The 20404-nt window shown below is 35.2% G+C and overlaps 1 protein-coding gene across 1 annotated transcript in view; it reads left to right on the top strand.

The window, feature by feature from the left end:
* USP34 (ubiquitin specific peptidase 34) overlaps window positions 1–20404 on the top strand; it is a 110003-nt gene that overhangs the window by 27963 nt on the left and 61636 nt on the right. The window contains 19 exon segments of the mRNA XM_014966347.1: window positions 4007–4088; window positions 4182–4274; window positions 6463–6588; window positions 6991–7120; window positions 7708–7743; window positions 8148–8278; window positions 8866–9482; window positions 9959–10173; window positions 11926–12041; window positions 12129–12256; window positions 13387–13476; window positions 14328–14423; window positions 15542–15624; window positions 16844–16998; window positions 17861–17974; window positions 18929–19028; window positions 19169–19328; window positions 19756–19882; window positions 19980–20127. Of these exon segments, the coding sequence (XP_014821833.1) occupies window positions 4007–4088; window positions 4182–4274; window positions 6463–6588; window positions 6991–7120; window positions 7708–7743; window positions 8148–8278; window positions 8866–9482; window positions 9959–10173; window positions 11926–12041; window positions 12129–12256; window positions 13387–13476; window positions 14328–14423; window positions 15542–15624; window positions 16844–16998; window positions 17861–17974; window positions 18929–19028; window positions 19169–19328; window positions 19756–19882; window positions 19980–20127 (2747 nt within the window).

Genomic DNA, 20404 nt, shown 5'->3' with positions numbered 1-20404 from the left:
GTGTAAACTGTAGTTTCCTTATGGATAGTTCTATTTACAATAATGAACAAAATTCAAGTTCTGGTACTTGCCTTTTATAAGTACAGGTCACAAACACCGGGTTACATCATAAGCAGCACAGCTTTCACTCTCTTCCCCACAGTCTCATGGAATGCCTGAGGAAACTAATGTCAAATGTGCTTGAATTTCATCTTGTGGAAGGGAAACAGTTATTTTTGACAGACATGAATTGTCCGTGAATTTAAAGGTCTAGAGAGAAATTTATTAAATCTAGAGATCGTGTGTAAATTTCCAGTGTGAGAACGATTCAGAGACAATTAAACTAGAGTAGTTGCTACCTTTTTCATTCTTTTCTTCTGCTCCCTCACCCACAACACTGACTCATAGGGAGTATCAGCTCTTTAAAATACTTTTCCTCTTGCTATCCAAATTATGAGATCCATGAGAAATAGCTAATACATGTTATTACCAAGGTGAATGTTCTTACTACTAAGGTCTGTATGGCTTAGATAACTAATTTGTAAACCCATCCTTGGTACTGCTACTTTTGTTTTAGAGGGGAAACCGGTATCTATGCTTTGATCATAATGCATGTTTTTCACTCTCAGTGTTTCTTTCAATATGAAGGAAGAAAAATTTTCTATAACCTTTTGAAGAACGTCTTTTAAAAAGAAAATTTGAGCATATTTTTACTGAAAATTGAGTACTTGCTAAGTTGCCTGAATTCAAGTGACACCATATAGTAATACTCTTACAATAATTTGCAAATTGCTCTATGGAAAAACACTTTTGAACTAAAAAAAACCCAGTCATTCTGAAAAGGAACTTAGCATAGCTAGAAATTGAAATGAAACCGTATTGAAAAATACTGAAAATTACACTTTAAATCTTTTAATAAAAAGTTGCTCTAGGTTGCCCTCCTTATTTGGGGCAACTCACACTCAAGTTCATAAAAATTCACTGAGTTCTATCTGCACTTTCTCAAGGCTATAGGGCTTTTGATAGTTAATAAAGTAAAAATGGGGTAAGTGACAATATACAAATTTAAATCATAGGTTAATTTATCCATAGGCTGGCAGATTATTTTTATTTATATGAAGTTCTGGGGTTGCTTGCGTGTTAAGATGTTCACTCTGTTTGAAAGTGAGGAAACATACCAAGGAGCTGGAAAAACACTCCTGAAATGGAAGTGTTTAGGAAATGTCAGACATTCTTCATTTGCACTGAAATTAGATTTCTCTGGTGAATCCTTGTATCTGCTATCATAAATATATTTCTTAGTGTATTAGAGAACAAAATACTTAGTGGTGGTGATAACTTGGTCATTTTAAAAGGCAGTGTATTTAGTGATTGGTGTGCCCTCAGCAAAACTTTCTGGGAGGAACAATTCTCTCAGGGGTAACACAAAGGCTTCATTCTGCCTTTCACAAGGATCCTCTTGTTTATGGTCATCCTCAGCAAATCCATATCAAATGAATGTTTACCTTCAGAAATCTGAGATGTCATTTTATCACAGTTGAGCTCACTAGTAGGATAAAGAGTTTTTTACCACTGAGAATACATCTATTTAAAAAAGGCATTCCTTCAAAAGAATAATCCATTATTTCTCAGAAGAAAAATGTTGCAGACTAGAGATAGAGAACTGCCATACTCATTTAATAAAATGTGAAGAAACTCACTCTGTAAGAGAGTTTTTGTTCTTTGGAGTAGCTAAAATGCAACATATGACTGTGGATACAATGCCTAATGGACATTGTGCTACGAGCAGAGGTCTTGGGTTTAAAGAGACACACGGGGCAGTATGTCCTTTCATATTAACACCATCCAGTGAATCTAGCAGTGTTCAGAAATTCAAATCCAAGAACAAATTAAGTGGTCCTGGAACAAAATTACCTCCATTGATTTACAGCTCAGGTGTTAAGGCTTTTGCCTCTTATGGGAGACCATATGCAGTGATTTTTTTCATACTGCGTGACCAGAAGTGATGAAGTTTCATATCCATTCAGGTCTCCTGCATCTAATTGGGTGTATGTTCACTCATGTGACCATATCTGTCTACCTTTTATATGTGCAAAATGCAAACTGTGAGGCTTTTTGCTTACATTTTGGGTCATGTAGCAGGAGCACCTCTGCCCACAGCAAGGGGAAGCACCGTAAGAAGGAGCTGGGGGACAACAGGCCGTAACTTCAACAAACTTTTTTGTAGGCTGCATTCAGTTTTCAGAGTGTGGGTTGGGCACTTGTGATTTAAGATGCATCTGTAATACTAAGTCTACCGACTGACAAAATGAAAAGGTAACAGAGCTAAAGCCTCTTGAGCTTTATGAGCAATGCCACTGTGGTCACTTGTGCTTGTCAGCATGGAGGCAGGCAGATAGGAACATTTTTTTTTGAGCTGCCTTTGTTGCTAAAGGAGGTTGGTAGCATATATTCAAATGAATCAGAAGTCATTTAGCTGTAAAATGTGCAAAATCACAGCTCGCATGTGAAAAGGCCATCAGATTTTGTTAGAAATCCAAGCCCTGAATGAGTCTGTGGTGTGCATAGTCCAAAGCTTGGTTTGGGGTAGGCGTCTTTGAGGTGTTGGTTGTGTTTTGGTTTTGTGTTGAAATGAGGCTGTAGGAAGTGAAGTAGATCCGGATTTCACAGAACAGACCTGGCTTATCTTTTTTATCCCTCTTTGAGCAGATACCCTGTCAAACTGACTTTACAGTATGAGAACTAAGTCATAATAAGCCATAAAGTGTACTGTTGCTAAATTGTTGCACTTTGCAAGCCTGTCATTACTTAAATGTTAGGGGATATTATCTTTTTTGAAAAATATAAGAATATTTGATTCCCCATGTCCTGGAATTAGAATAGAAGAGGACAGTATAGGAATAGTGTGTGATGATTAATATGAACTGTGCAGAATTCATCCATAGGGATCAGGCAATTCGAAACAATTAAAGAACTGGCAATACGCTCCAGAAAAATGAATCTTCTTTGGAAAACCTTTTTATCTAAAGAATCTTGTTTTCTTATTGTGGATGCTAAAGACTGGCAATCCTGGAATTTTAATAGTGACCATAAATGTGACACAGATAGTAGCGGTAAAAATAATTCTTCCTGTAGCCCACTAAGACACCCCCTCCCTCCTATCCTCTCCTCCTTGTGAAACAGAGTGCTTTTATTCCAGGGCCATTTAAACTACAGGCTGTGCTTTAAATACTGTGATGTCCTCTAATTGCTTCTGGTGCCAAAATCTGGGTAAACAAACGTTTGCTTGAAGGGAAGGAATAAAAAGGAGCTTATGCAGTAGTTTCCAGACAGGGCAGTGCTTTCTGGAAGTTCAACTTTTGTTTTGGAAAATTCAATTTCGTGGTCCTGTTCTGTTTCAATGTTTGCTTATGGATTGGCAGTGGGTAGAGTTCCCTATTGTTATGGATGAAACAAAATGAGAATTTTGAAGTATCTGTATGCTACATCTGTGTAAGTATGACCATGTGAAACATAGGTTTTTAAAGCTATGTGAGTTGCTATTTATGCAAGAGAATCTAAAACCATTTAAGTGGTTTTCTTGAAAAAATAATTTCTACCAGTCCCACCTTTAGCTACATTTGTGAATTCAATAGTTCTGGAATTTCATTATAAACTTGGGTTAAATAGCAATGTTTTTTGAAATCTTGCCTGTGTGGTCTTTGAAAGTGGTCTGCAGGTGGTCTCTTGAGCTCTATTAACTAATGAAATTGGTAGAGTTGTTGGTTACCTGTTTGCTAATGATCCAGAGGGGTGAGTAGGAAATGTTGATAATTGGCATTAGTCTTCCAGCCAAAGAAAAAATACAGAAATCATTTATTTCCTGCCTGGATGAATGTTGAGTATGCTTTGTATTCAAAAAAGTTTCTGTATGCTTAGTACAATTACAGATATTAATTTGAAATATGTGTTGTGCTGGGGAAGAGCACAATGGATATATTATAGGCTAATAATTTTACATATGTTTCCACTCTTTTTTCATCTCTAGGTCAATTGCAAAAGAGCTTGCAGACTGGCTTATCAGCAACAATGTAGTTGAGCACATTTTTGGACCAAATTTACATATTGAGGTTTGTAGAAAATTATTATTATTTTTAATATAAACATGGAGGGGTAATTTCTTGTTCTAGTAAATTTTTCCTCAATATGTTCTCACTTTGCAGATCATCAAACAGTGCCAAGTGATTCTGAATTTTCTTGCAGCTGAAGGGAGACTTAGTACTCAACATATAGACTGTATTTGGGCTGCAGCACAGGTATATATACAATTTTTATAATTGCAGGAGTGATAAAAAAACAAACCAGAAAATGGCAAGTTGATTTTGTTTTATATTCATAAAGCTGAGTTTCTTACTTTTTCTTGTCTGTCTGTCTGAGTGTTTTGCTGACCAAAATTTTAAGTTAGGTAACTGCCACAATTACTGTTTTTCATTAGATGCAAGAATTCACTTTTATACAAGAAAAAAAATGATGTTATATAGCAAAGATATAGTGTTCACTAGGAACAGGGATGAAAATTGTAGGGTAAATGTAATATTTTTACTATTATGCTAAATTGCCTTGCTCCTATGTATTGTAGCTTCCATTTCTGTTACTCCTGGTGGGAACAATCAGGTGAAATTATGGCAGTGATGTTTACAGCTGTGCTACAGTGCTGGTGTTAAAATCTGTAGAAGGCACTGAGATTTTGGCTTTTGCTTAGTGAAACTGGAGAGTCTGAAAGGCTTTTTTCCTTTGGAAAGATATACTTGTTTGCTACTTTAATGGATTGCTCTGACTTTTATTTTAGGTCGTGAATTTTTTTTATTCTGGGGATTTGAAAACAATAGACATTTTGATTTCCTGTTGTGGAAACTGGTTTTCCATTATTTCATTCTGCCTTTATTATAAAAAAAAAACAACTACCCCAACCATTCTCTCCCCCAACACACCGAGAAAAAACCCTCAAAGTTTCAGTGTCAATTTTTCTTGAAAAATACACTCAAAATGAAGGTTGGAGAAATAAAATTGATTTTTTTTTTTTTAACAGGTATAGGGAACATACTTTTATACAAGTTAGAATTTGAAGGTTTGGGTTTTTTTTAATGTGTTCAGTATTTCTCTATAATTTGTTTCGATCAAATACTGCTGTACACGCATTCTGAAACCTCTGTATACCATTGTCATTGTAACATACAGCTGGTATGTTAATAAATGCTCATTATAACAATATTCACTCTAATAGGATCCAACAGCTTTCTGTATCAGAGTAATTGATAATTATTTATTTCATTTACATTTGTAAAGTGGTATTTTATCTTCCCTGTAACTCACACTAGTGGTAGACCTCTGGATTTTTTTCTATCTTTAGTACTACTTTAAGAACTTGATAGAATCACCCAAATGTGATAATTCTTATACAGTTTACATGTTCGTTTTGACATACTGACATTTCCAAAATATGTTTCATATTGGAATTATGTCCTTATTACTTCCTGTAAAAGGTTCAAAGCTCTAATGTTGTTTAAAAGGCTGACACCTTTAGACTAAAGGAATAGAACACCTTAAAGAATACATTTGCCACTTTTTAAACTAACTTTTTGACAAAAATCTATCTTTTCTGAGTTGAAGGAGGTATCTCAAGATGTTTAAATGTATCCTTGCATAGGACCCACATAATTTCATTCCATTTTGAATCCTGGGAAAGATAGCCTGTACTCCATATACAGCTGAAATGGATGTTTTATATGCCAGGAAGGCAAAATAAAATAAATAAAGAATGAAAAAAAACCTTTTGAGGTGCATTAAAAATGTTTTTTCTAGAAGCTTTCTGTAACCGTTATTTTATTTTTTGAATATCAACATCCTTACAAACATAATGAAACCCTTTGAGTGACTATGAAAAGAAGCATTTAACCTAAGAGGAAGCATCTAGGAGCATTGTCACTTTAATTGTTTAAATACAGTAGTTAGCTGAACACATTGGCATAATTTTTGACATCCATTTACTGGAAGGACAAAATAATTATAAATAAACCTCATACAGTTCTCTCAGTTTCATATTAATCTGTAATGTCTTTATTTGTATTTACCACTGCTAATAAGATAATCATTGCAAATATTATTTCCTTCAGGATTTAGCATATACATAAATATTTTAAAGTTATATTGAAGTTAAAATACAAAATAAAGTTCCAGTTCTTCTTTTCACCAGGTCTCTTAGAACTAGAACTAAGGAAGATATTGTAACGTTTGATTTCACTAACTTTTACATGTTTTACAATATAAAGATTAAGGTTAGTCAACATTGCAAGTCTAACATAGTTTGGAAATGCTGCACAAGTGCTTCCTGAGAATTTGTGCAAAGACATTGTTTAATTGCTGCAATTTTATGAATCTTTGAATTTTGAAAAAAAGTTTATTTTGCTGTTCCTGTTACCTTCTCTGTTTGTTTGTACTTTGTAGCTAAAGCATTGCAGCCGTTACATACATGACCTGTTTCCTTCTTTGATCAAAAACTTGGACCCTGTCCCACTTAGACACCTTCTTAACCTGGTCTCAACTCTTCATCCCAGTGCTCACACTGAACAGGTAAAGACAAGGTGAACAACGTCACTGTAACGAGAAGAGAAAGTGTATTAAATAAGCATTATGGATTTGTCTTTGACTTTCTAAAGGGATGCATGTAAAGGTGATACTAAGGTGTAAGAGAGGAAACTAGATGAGTAAAGTCATGTTTCTTCAAGTAGGCCTTTTCTGGCCTTTGAATTACAGTCTTTTTCAGAGACTTTTTGAAAACTGCATAAGCACCAATAGAAGATTTTAACTTCATGTCTGAAGTTAAAAGGTGTTTCACACAACGTTATTTTGTGCAGTCGTTTATTTTGATGGGTTTATTTTGGTGAACTATAGCATCGGCATATTGAAAGATTAGATCTTTGCATACAAAGCCTACTGCTCCTTAATGACACTCTTGTCTGGTTTTGTTTACAGACCTTGTATTTGGCATCAATGCTTATAAAAGCACTGTGGAATAATGCACTAGCAGCTAAGGCTCAGCTGTCAAAACAAAGCTCTTTTGCATCATTACTGAGTACCAATCTACCCATGGGAAACAAAAAAGGTATGTGGTTTTCCAGTAGATCTCATAGTTAATATTTTAATTTTCATAGTCTCCTTGTTGACTTTGGACAAAAAGGATGTATAGAACTTTTTACTTGACTATTTTTAAAAATTGTCACGTTGACAAATTTTTCAAGCAGAAGTTGACGATAAAGACAAAAGCATTAAAAGTTTGTGAGCTCATTTGGAAAGCTTTTTATTTCAGATCAATTCTGTTTGCATATCTGAAGTAGTATGTATTTTCTCATACTCTTTTTTATTTATTCAGAGGATGGTCCATACCTCATCAGTTAATTTATTTTTATTCTGCTGAACATCTGTAACTTACATAGCTACATAAATTTTTACTAAAGCTTTTCCAATTTTTGCCTAGTTTTTGATATTACCTGCTATTTCTGTGTTTGTTTTCTTTTTTTTTTTTGACTTGACTGTGTATTTCCCCACAGTCATTACTAAAGATGCTGATAAGCAATTTTACTGTAGTTTCCGTTTCTTTTCCTACTGCTGATTTTTACAAATCATGGACAACTATATGCTGACAAAATGATTTTTAGTCACTTATTTTTCCATCCTGCTTTTTTCCTTCAGAAGAAGAGGAGCTCAGAAGAGCAGCCCCTTCACCTTGTAAGTATAGTTTTAGAAGTTCACCACAATCTGATACGCTTGCTACTACGGTGTTTTTCTACAGGTATCAAATTTGAACAGAAGAACTAGTGGAAGTTTGAAATTATGTCTTTATGAGAAGTCAAATGAAAATTGGATTTAATGTAGAATCTACTGAATTCATATAGCTGTGCTATATACTGGCAAGAAGAGACATTAGAATATAAATTCTGTAGTAAAATGCTCAATGTTCTAAAAAGAATTTTTAGTGTTTAGGTACATCAGTTGTTTGACTTATGCCCCTTGCTCAGCTGCTGGCAGGAAGAATGCTGTTGAGTTCAACATTTGAGGAAGATTTATGTAATGCTGCTACATTTCAATTAATACATATCACAAAGTAACTGGAAAATGTGGTTTTGAACTAGGGTCACCAGCAGCCAGTCCTCAAAGTAGTGACAACAGTGACACCCATCAGAGTGGAGGCAGTGATATTGAAATGGAGGAACAGCTTATTAACAGAACAAAACATGTACAGCAGCGACTTTCAGATACAGAGGTAAGAGTGTAAATCTTAGTCTCTGAATTTTGTTACTGAGTTGCCTATTATTAGCTATGGAAATAATTTTTTTCTGTAATAATTTCAAAACCTGAACAGGTACATAGCATGTATGCTTTCCTGCAGCAGGATAGTGGATAGCTAGAATCTTTACTTGTGTTCTGTGCAGTTTACAGAAAATATATGAGCCTACGAGCAACTGTCCTACAAAAAACCACCTCAAACAAATGGATTCCTGCATTTAAATTGTATTTCAGCAGGATTAATCTCTTAATAAGGGAATGCATGGCATGTTCTTTATGTGTCACCCTGTCACTCTATGTATGTGCAAAGCCTGCAAATACAAACCTGTTACGACTAGGGTAATGCAAAAATTAAATATTAATTATTAAAGTATTAAATCTGAATCTTGCTCAGAGCGTTTTGTCATTGGCAACCAAACTGAGAAAGAATAAAAGAAAACTCGCAGATTTGTCACATTTCCTCATAAATGAAGAATGGCGTTTGAATGCTGATGATGTTGATTTCGTATTTTCAGTGGTGGTTTATTTTTCCACCAATCTTAAAAAAAATAATAATAATTTCAGGAATCCATGCAAGGAAGCTCTGACGAGACAGCCAACAGCGGTGAGGATGGCAGTAGCGGTCCTGGTAGCAGCAGTGGCCACAGCGATGGATCCAGTAATGAGGCCAACTCGAGTCACGCGAGCCAGTCTGCTGGAAGCCCTGGCAGCGAGGTGCAGTCTGAAGACATTGCAGATATTGAAGCTCTCAAAGAGGAGGAGGATGAAGAGGAAGAAGACAGAAGTCATAATCCTCAGAAAAGCAGTAGGAGCACAGATCTACGAAGCAGAAAACTGGAATCACAAGCAGGCATTTGTCTGGGAGATTCACAAGGGGCATCAGAGAGGAGTGGTGCAAATAATGGTGCAGGAAAGGACCATGTTTTTAACACTGACTCTGTGACACCAGTGGATAATCGAATCAGAATGCTAGATGCTTGTTCTCATGCTGAGGACGCGGAGCATGATATGACAGGGGAAATGAGCACTGCTCACATTTCGCAAGGGTCTCAAGATTCCTGTATAACTCACACAGGGGACTTCCTTGGGGAAACTATTGGAAATGAATTATTTAACTGTAGACAGTTCATTGGGCCACAGCATCACCACCACCACCACCATCACCACCACCACCATGATGGGTAGGTAGCTTGATGTTTGTTCCGATTCCTTCTATAACAGAAATAAAAGCAGTAGTAAATTACTCAGTTTGGGCAGAAACTTGTATGGATGTTTTGCTATAGTTCAGGGTAATTTTGTCTAACAGAGATGATAATTATGGCAGGTAGTTACACAGGGATCTGTTTTGTTAACATCCAGTGAAAGCTTTTTTTTTTTTTTAAGTTTTTCTATTGAATAAATATGAAAACGTTTAACAAAGTGTTTAAATTGTTCTGGAAAATGCTGTATTGACTTTACATTAAAGAAGTCAACACAGTTGTCATGATAGTGAGACCTTCAGTTTTTCTCCATTTTTTTTTCAAATTGATATGAAGGTCTGCTGTTCAGATAGATGATTCATCTTGACTTTAGCTTTAGGGAGGTGTTTACTCACTTCTAGTCTGCTATAAACAATGTTCTCTTTGATATTGTCCACTCTAATATTCTTCTTTTACAGGCATATGGTAGATGATATGTTAAGTGCAGATGATGTCAGTTGCAGTAGTTCCCAAGTCAGTGCAAAATCAGAGAAAAATATGGCGGATTTTGATGGGGAAGAGTCTGGCTGCGAAGAAGAGCTTGTACAGATTAATTCACACGCTGAGCTAACGTCACATCTTCAGCAGCACCTTCCTAACCTTGCCTCTATCTATCATGAACATCTTAGTCAAGGTAAGAGCAATAAAAAGAAAACAGAAGAACATTGTACTCAAATTTATATTTGAATTTATTTTGAGTTAGTATCCAATAATGAAAATAATCAAATTATTTTAACCATGCGTGTGTATTTGCCCAAAGTAACCATGGTGCCTACTGAGATTTTACTATTTTTCCGAGAGTTTCATTTTTGTATCACATTAGATATAGCTGTGTTTACCTTTTTAAAATATTTTTCCCATTTGTGTTGGAGCTTTTAATGCAAGTTAAAACAAATAAAGGCACCAAAGATCCCAGCAATTTTTTTTTTGTATCCGTTATTGCAATAAAGAGAAATGTGGTGCTGAAATACAAGATATTTTTTTTCTCTCTCTCTGAAACCGTATGCCATTTTTCTTTTGGTGGGTGGATCTTATTTTGTTTCTGTACATTTGTCATCTTAAATGAATTAACCATAATGGGCTGTAAAGAGGATAATTTTGGAAACATGAGTTAAAATATAACTTGATATCTTAGGGGACTTGCCTTAAAGGGCGTTTTATGCTATTTCATCTTACACTGCCAAATCTTCTAGTTTACTTCAGGGTGCAATTTAAGATGCTACTAAAAGACTTCGCAAGAATTATATCATCTTTCCATATTCTATTGTGGCAGCTTTACTTTGTGTTTTATCCTTCTTTAAAACATAATGGAGGCTATTGTTAGTGAAGGTTTGACTTTTTTCTTCACTGGTCTGGCAGAACCAAGTTTGCTGTCTTCCAGCAGACCCTAAAACCAGTACATATGTTTTCCTGAAGCACAGTTGAGTAAGAAGACTCTTTTTTCTTTAGGCTTAATGCTTCTTGTTGTGTGGAGCAGAATTATAATTTCAGCCTGACATTGAAAATGGAAAAGGATTTTTTTTTTTACACTAGAGTTGAATAAACTACTAAAACTTTGTAGTTAAAACATGCTGTAAATCAGCATATTTTTTCAATATTTTCCATAGATATTACATATCTTACTGAAGATCCAAATTGTTGTTTGAGCATGAGGCCTTCAGTTCAGGTTATTTTTGACACCCCTAGTTTTGCACGTGCAAATAATTACAGTGTTCTGCACGCAATCTAAATTTTCTCCTTGACTTTGCTGTTTCATGAAAATAGTATCAAACAGTAGATAAATGAATGGTGCCAGCTGTGACCATACAGAAGAAGGAAAATGTCTATCAGTATTTATGAAAACATGATGAGTTTCTGAAACCATGCACTTTGATACTCTGTTGTATATAAAAAATGGTGTTTGTTTGTCTTTTTTGTTTAGTTAGATATAGGAGATCATGCAGGATGAGGGAAATTGATTGAAATGTGCTTCTTTCTTGCTTTCCAACCATGGTAGTTATAAAGATGCCTCCCTTTGGACCAAAACACTACAGAAAGACTTAAGAAATACTTTAATTACACTATGAATTAAATCTAATTCAATTAAAAAAGAATGGCACCTACTTCTGCAGTTCTTAAGGGCTGTTTTTATTGTACTTTGCCATTAGATAAAAACAGTGTAAATATTGGCTTAACTGTCCTGTGGACTCCTTGTTCGGTCATAATGTTTTGTCTTCTTTTAGGAACCCATATGTGGAAAAAGGCTGCAATTCCAATGTTGTTGTATGCTCTTTAAAATAGCCAAGTTTACAAATAAAGCATGTTGTTGTTCATGCACTTAGTGAATAATGTTCAGATTAGATAGTTCATTTTATTTATTCAATAACGGTCTTTATATTTTGTTCAGGACCAGCAGTTCATAAACATCAATATAATAGCAATGCTGTGACGGACATTAATTTGGATAATGTTTGTAAGAAAGGAAATACCCTTTTGTGGGATCTGGTCCAGGATGAAGATGCAGTAAGTTGAATACCAGAAAATAATATCTTTTTTTTTAAAGAAAATAAATACATACTGTTCAGTGACCTTTCTTTCTACTTGCTGTAGATTCATCTCTCTGAAGGGTTAATAAATGAAGCAGAGAAGCTGCTCTGTTCTTTAGTGTGCTGGTTCACTGACAGACAGATTCGAATGAGATTTATTGAAGGCTGCTTAGAAAATTTAGCAAACAACAGGTAACTTAAATCATAAATTATCTGTTTTTACATTTATCTATTTTTGCAACATATAGGAAATCCAAGTTGACTATAACAGTTATTTAACTTTACAGGAAGACAAGTCAAACCAGACAAACACAGAAGTATAAAAGTAGTTTCCAAGGTGTTATGGATGTATCTGATGTTCCATTTTTGTATTCTATCAGTATCCTGAATTTCTCATCTTGTTGCATTTGTCCATTCTTCCTTCTGCCAGAGGTTACTGCCTTCTTGCCAGTTGGTAAAATTGGGTCCAAATCTTAGGCAGTTGAGTGCAAGGTCAGGGGCCTAGTATAAGTGTTTTGAAATGAATATTTAGATTTTACATGCAAGTGGCTGAGGAACAGACTCATCCTTTTCCGCCAAGTCTGTTGTGGGGTCTAATTTCTGTGAAGAAGCAGTTGGAGGTAGAAGTGATACCTTGACCTCAGGTAACTTGTTTCAATACCAGCCAAAGCTGTGAGATTGCACAGTTTTAAGACTGACAAAAATGGAATTTATTTTGTTGATGCAATGAATCAACTGCTGGACACCACCTGCAGTGTTATGCTACCTTTTTGCTTAGAACTGTATTTGTGAGATGAGTTAAAAGTATACTGAAATACTAATTAGTAAAAGAAATGTGAAGATACTTATCACTGATACGAAAGTTCAGTTATATGCTGTTTATGCACTTAGTGAGTTTTCCTAGATAGTTGTTTTACAATACATATCTACGTCTGTCTATAATGAGTTTGAGGCAGACTTATTGCTGCTGTCATCTATTTGTAGAAAAACCATACTAATCTTGCTGAAATTTTAAAAGATAAGTACTACAAACCTCAAAAACAAGAATTTATTTTAAAATTTAAAGTTTTTAATAAGAAAAATGTATGCTGTTTTGTATACAGTGTGTCCAAGGTATTACATGTAAAGAATTTCACGTATGTCTAGTTAAGATACAGAAAACTAATTGGCTGACATGATTGTAAACTTCACACAAATATTTCCAGCCCTTCCAGTTAGCCTGTTTGCTCACTGAGCCCGAGCTTCTCAAAGTAGTTTTAAATTTGACTATTTTAATTTTGTAACAGTCATATATTGTCATCATTTCTTTCTTTCTCCTTTAGATCAGTAGTAGTTTCACTTCGTCTCCTTCCAAAGCTCTTTGGTACGTTTCAGCAGTTTGGGAGCAGTTACGATACACACTGGATAACAATGTAAGTAGCCCCCTGTCCCCAGCAGACTAAACAGAGAGAAGTGATGACTTCTGCAAGACTTGCTACTTCAGTGTGGTCCAAATTAATAATGACCTAAGGTTATCATCGGTTTGTTGTCTGGCCTAGTTATATGAGCTTGTCTAATCACTCAGGCCTAGATTTCTTCATAATACACATTACTGTCATAACTGAGGTGAAGACTGATGTGTTTGGTTTTTTTTAAATACCCCCCCGCCTTTTAAATCCCAAATGACTTGAAGACAGTACTGGACATCCAGTAATAGTCTATTGTAAAATGTTGTAATAACTTGATGTTATGTCATTCTGTTCTGATTGAACATCAAATGCTTCTCAGTAATAAAAAATTTGGTTTATAAGAAAACCTTTGAAACGTGAAGTTACATAGTATAGCATTCCATACTAGAATGAACTATATAACTAGCTGGTCTAACTGTAGAGAACTGACTGGAAGCTTCTGGGAAAGGTCACAGTGATTATCAGCAATTTCTGTTGACCTTTTTGACATGACATTTAAATATATGCCCAGTTCTGAGTTTTGGTTTAGACTTTTTCTGAATTAGGGCCTTTAGGAAAAATTTTCATGGTTTCAAAGGGGAGTGTTCTGTCAGTCCTGTGCCTGAAAATAACGACATTGTGGAGCCTTATGGATGACAAGGAAGAAGAGAGTACTGTACTGGAAAATACTCCTGAATTCATTGTAGATGGAAAATTGAATGTTTACTTTGGTTTTATGTCTACAAAATTTTCCTGTAATAGATGTCTAATTTGTGTAGGTGTTTTGATCTGTTTTAAGCAAATCGTAATACTTTCTGCCCTTTAAATTGACACAGGTGGGCAGAGAAGGAACTTAATATGATGAAACTTTTCTTTGATAATTTGGTACACTACATTCAGGCAGTCAGGGAAGGACGACATAAACATGCATTGTAAGTACACAACTGACTTCGAGTCATATTTTATGTTTTTAAACATTTCTGCTTTGAGCTTCTGGTGCTTCTGATGTGTTCTTATAAGTAAATACTTTCTATAGGGACATTACGTACTTAGGGAGACAAAGGTCTATAAAAATAATAACATTTCAAAGAGCTTTCTTTTCCTTAAAAAAACCCATCCAGCTACTTTCCTGTCATTTCTGTTAGACATTATGCTGAATATTTGTTTACAAATGAAACACAAAGATATTATATATTCAAATCAGTTTAAAGTGATTTCATGTCATAAAATTATTCAGATGTTTTAGTTTTAAAATCTGCTACGTTTGCAGTAGGTTTTTTCTGTTTAACACATTCATCTGCACTTTCCAATCTGTATGATTAAAATTAGGTGTATATACACAAGTGATAGAATTCCTAGCTTCTGAATCCCGGGGAATAGACTGTTCCGGTTTTGACAGAAGTCAAAGTCAGTATAAAACATGAGCACAGTTGAAAAATGTTGCTATTTGTGGGTGAAATTTTTACTTCATCACATACCTTTATATTGGACATCGATCTACTGAGAAATTATTTCAAAAGCTGTTGGAAAGTGGGATGAATTGCTTTAAATTCAGGCCAAACAATACATTGTTCTGCTCCTTGGACCATTAAGCTTTTACATGATAAATAGCAATAAAGTTACTATTGTTATGTAAGTTATGAAAATATTTTTATTAAAAGTATCTATCAGCTGGAATCAGAAATTCAGTGTAGAAATATCAGCATTTTACAGGTTAGGGAAAAAATTAAGGTAAGATCCTGCAAGGTACTAATGACAAAATGCTGCCCTTGAATTGGACTATATGCCAAAACCCCCCACATACATTCCTCCAAAAACCAACGAAAAAAGAACTGTACCTTGTAGTGACTAGTGTGTCATCCCACTTGTTTGGTATGGTTCTGTAATGGGAACAACTGGGTTATGGACTATATACGGAACCAGAAGTTCAGAAAGAAACTTAAAATAAGAAAAATATTAATGCTTTTAAGAGGTATGTGTATAAGTGGAGAAAAATTATGACAATAAGCAATTAAAGAAACTTCTGTTTTCATACAAATTTAAATTTTAGATACAGCCATAGTGCAGAAGTTCAGGTTCGTCTTCAATTCCTGACATGTGTGTTTTCAACGCTAGGATCACCAGATCATTTCAGTAAGTATTTGAGGTTACCTTATCAGAGAGGCAGCTCATAGTAAGGCTCACATAATTCTTAATAATCAATATTAGCTTAAATAAATATATTTTAAACAGATAGAGTTTTAAATAATTTCATACTGTTTCAAAAGAAGATTTTTTGACGAAAGCACAGAATCAACATTGGAGTTTAGACTCTATTGCAGTTCTGTGAGAAAAAAATTTTATGTTCTCTGTGCTTCAGTTTCTCTAGATACTAGGAGTGTAGTAATTACTGAAGTGAAGATAATGTATTCTGTGTTTGTGGTTTTGGTTCATGTCCATAATGTTCCCAGAGATCTCTTACTGGTGTGCACTGTAAATAAGTTGTGATACCCGAAAGGAATATTTCTCTATATTTTAATACTGTCAGAAATTGCTTCACACTCCCTGTAGGGTCTTTTGCAGAAGTGGTATTCTGTATGATAGTTGATCTGTACAGAGGTTTAAAAATAGAATTTTTTTGGTGCAGCTGATGGAATTCGAAGTTAAACATAACATTCTGTTGTTCTAGTAACCCTTGCTGACTTTCCCTTCCATAAACTGTTTTGGCCACTCTCTTGAGCCCTTGTAAACTAATAGCCTTCAGTGTTGTCTCAGCATCAGCTCTATATGGAGTTTCACTTGACTGTATATTGAGGTCATTTGTTAAAATGACTGAAGGGAGGAGTCATTTGGGTAGTCTCATTATGGGTAGTCAAAGTTGGTGTACGATGCACGGCTTGTCCCTCTGGTCATTTAAAGTAGAGTACAGGAAGGAAGGAGAGTGTCTGTAGCCATGAGGAAAAAAACTTGTAATGCTGTATTTGCTGTTGTTGATAGAATAGCCACAATTCTTTTTAAAGACATTTGTTTGGATCGCAGATTAACCTACAGTTTTCTTGAAAGGAGTAACAGTGAAATAGCTGCAGAGACAGTGTTTTCAGCCACAGTCTCAGTACCCAGCTCAAAGCTGTACTCTAGGTTGGGAACTGAGAAACAACCTGCGGTTTGGTACAAGCCCACACTATGCATTGGTTTAGTGACAACTGACAGCACTAATGACCAAAAACTGTAGCTGATTGCCAGCTCTAAAAGCGGAAGAGTATGACAAAAACTGTTTTGATTTTTTTTTCTGTATGTGTTCTTGGGATTTGTAGAATATTGCTATATATTTCATGTTATAAAGGAGTAGTTAAAAATACTCTCCTAATTTTAGGGTTGAGTTTAGAACAAGTGGACATACTGTGGCACTGCTTAGTAGAAGATTCTGAATGTTATGATGATGCACTACACTGGTTTTTAAACCAAGTACGAAGTAAAGATCAGCATGCTATGGGCATGGAGACTTACAAACATCTTTTTTTGGAAAAGGTATGTAGAGAGCTAATTGCAACCTTATGAATTCCAATAAAAGTGTTTCTTTCCATATCAGCACTATTTAACGTATTTAAAAGAGTTTCTTTGAAGTGTGTGTTCAGGAGTCTGGGAGGGCCCCATCGTCATGCAATGATTTTTCTGTGTGTGGTGGGAAGAGGAGAAGGAATTAATGTGAATTCTTTTCGCACTGGTATTTACTTGAGTGTTTCTTTTCAGGTAGCCTGTATGTTGTATCTAAAGTTATATAGCTCTTCATTTCAATTAGAAAAAAAGCCACCCAAAACTGTAATTTACTTTATAATAGATAGCCACCTGACTTAAAAAATGACTGTTATTCTTTATGGGAATGGTGTATAAATTTCATCCATACATCCACTGAAAATATGAATATGCAGCAGTAGAGCTTTTTGCAAGGTGTCCCATGCATTTCAACAGAAGACGTTACAAAAATATTAGATTGTGCAATAATTAACATAGTCTAGTTCTTTTTCAAGGTTATACAGTTTTTGTCTAGTTTTGAATGAACGTGTCATGTACGCTAACAGCTTGTCCTGCTGTTAAGTTCAGCAGCTAATGTTAGAATAGTAAGTTTTGTTCCCCCTGCACTGTTACAGTCCAAATAAGTGGCAGAGAAAGTAGGTTTGTTGAAGCTAATTATAGGTGAGGGGTTTGTGTATTGTATATAAAATTCAGAGAGTGTGATCTTTTGCAGACGTATATTTTAATTGATCTACTAAATTGGAATATGATTGGTAGTGACAATGACATTTTCCTGGGCTAATGCAATAAGTACCCTGTAATTGCTATCCATTCCCTCGCTGAATTGTTTTTTTCCAAATGTATTTATTTTATTTAGATGCCACAGTTAAAACCTGAAACTATTAGTATGACTGGCCTAAACCTCTTCCAGCATTTGTGTAATTTGGCTCGATTGGCTACTAGTGCATATGATGGAGGCTCAAACTCAGAGGTAAGACTAGATTCTGTGCTTTTGTTCTTTCTGAGGGAAGGGGAAAGCTGAAGTACTTACCTGCAGCAGCATATCACTTGAAAACTTACTGGCTTGAATATTGTTTACTGGTTAGAGATAGTAATGCCACAGCCCATAGTGGTGGGGTCTGTACGGATTTCTGCCTTGGGGGGAGCCCTGGAAGCTCAGGACTCAAAAGTTCCAAATGTGGGACCGAAATGACAATAAAAAGAGCCCAGTGATCCTGACCTTCCCTCATGACTTTGAGCATCTGTGGATTTTGTCTCTAGAGGTAAGAGGCAGGAAGCCATAAAGAAAATGACAGCCATTGCCTGTGTATCTTTGTGCAGTTTATAATATTCTTAGCATAACTGAACTGTATTCACTATTGTGTATAAAGAATGGGTTTGTAACATTTGCTTTTCTAAGTGAGATTCAGATGACATTCTGCTAGACGTTTAATTCTGACTAGAAATCTGTTATAAAATATATCTCAGTTACATATGTTGTGCTTATACAATTTTTTCTTCTGTAGCTTTTTATACAGAGAAACTCTCGTAGAAATAAGATCATATGTAGGATTTTTTTTATGAATTGATTTGAGGCAATTTTAAATTAAAATTTCTATTCTTGCAGTGAATATCAATAATAGATAATACTTCTTGTTTTAAGGCTTCATTTAAAAGTATTCCTGTTTGTAAAAACGAAAGTTCACTCTTTTGAATTTAACCAGTTCTCCTTATGTTTCAAAGTATGAAGATATTTCTGTGAATGTTGGGATTCTCTAGTAATTGATGTGTGCAGTGATGAGAGCCCAAGCAGAGGAAAAATAGAGATGTTTTTAGTAATTTCATCAAGAGTCAAATAAAATGTCCATGTCAGAAAAGCGTCACTCCCAGTAAAATAATAAGGCAATGTTTTGTTTGTGTGTTTGTTTTCCTTTTGTGAAAACAGTTGTGTGGCATGGACCAGTTCTGGGGCATTGCTTTAAGAGCACAGTCTGGTGACGTCAGCCGAGCAGCTATCCAGTATATCAATTCTTATTACATCAATGGTATGAATTTTCATTTGTATTTTTGTTTTCTGGTTAAAATGTTGTAAAAATAGCTAGTGTTATTCTCTTTTTTATTCTTAGTATTCAAGTGCATAGTCTCAAAGCTGGGCTTATTTGATTTACTTTAACTGATGTTACAGGTAAAACTGGCCTTGAAAAAGAACAGGAATTTATTAGCAAGTGTATGGAGAGTCTGATGATAGCTTCTAGTAACCTTGAGCAGGACTCTCATTCAAGTCTGACCATTATTGAAAGAGGACTCTTAATGCTGAAGACACACCTGGAGGCTTTCAGGAGAAGGTAAATAGTTCCATTGATATATTTGGATGTGGAATTTATTTCCATTCCTCTCACTGTGATAATGGATGAGTTATGAGTTATTATTAAGTAATAATTTCTTTGGTTTTCTTCCTGTAAAGAAAGGGCAATGGTGGATAATTTTGATAGTTAATATATAAGGTTTAGACAGTTACAAGACTTGGCTCTTCTCCTTGTATAAAGAAGTATGGTTGTGGTTCATGTTTCTCCATCCCTCACCAAAGAAACTATTTCAAAGTTATTTTATTTGTGTTTGAAAAATAGCGAGAATATCAATAACTTCCTCTTATTTTGAAGAAACAGTGAATGAAGGTGCAAGTTTTATCTTTCCTCTTGTTGTTTATAGAACATTTGTGTTACATAGATTCTGACAAAAATACTTTTTCAATGTTTTTACCTGCTTCTTAAGGTTTGCATATCATCTGAGGCAGTGGCAGATTGAAGGCACTGGAATCAGCAGTCACTTGAAAGCCCTGAGTGACAAACAGTCACTGCCACTAAGAATTGTGTGTCAGCCAGCTGGACTTCCTGACAAGGTAGTTAAAAGCCCTTTTTACAAGTACATCCTACACTGTTGAATTTCACTAAATCCACTCGTGCACTTTCAAAAATTAAACGTGTGTCTTATTTCAGATGACTATAGAAATGTACCCTAGTGATCAGGTGGCTGATCTACGTGCAGAAGTCACCCATTGGTATGAAAATCTGCAGAAGGAGCAGATAAATCAACAAGCACAGCTTCAGGAGTTTGGCCAAAGCAGCCGCAAAGGGGATTTCCCTGGTAAGCTACAGTACTCATACCAGTATTTTTTGCCCTTACAAGGGTTCATCCAGAGCTTAAAAAAATATGGTCTTTTTCTTCCCCAGGTATCATAACTAAGCAAGCATTATAATTCATTTTCTTCTAGCAGTAGTTAGAGTTAGCATCACCCTCACTTCTTCTAATTAATAGCATTGTCTCTTAAGTGCTACCATTTATTTGAAATAGCAAAGAAAATGTAGATCTGCCAAAGGTCCTTAGATCTACCCAAGCTCCAACTCCCAATAGACTTGCCCCA

This window comes from Calidris pugnax, unplaced genomic scaffold (assembly GCF_001431845.1).
Source record: "Calidris pugnax isolate Ruff unplaced genomic scaffold, ASM143184v1 scaffold31, whole genome shotgun sequence".
NCBI classification, from domain to species: Eukaryota; Metazoa; Chordata; class Aves; order Charadriiformes; family Scolopacidae; genus Calidris; species Calidris pugnax.
Note: the sequence above shows the minus strand (reverse complement) of the source record. Positions and strands in the feature narration are given on the sequence as shown.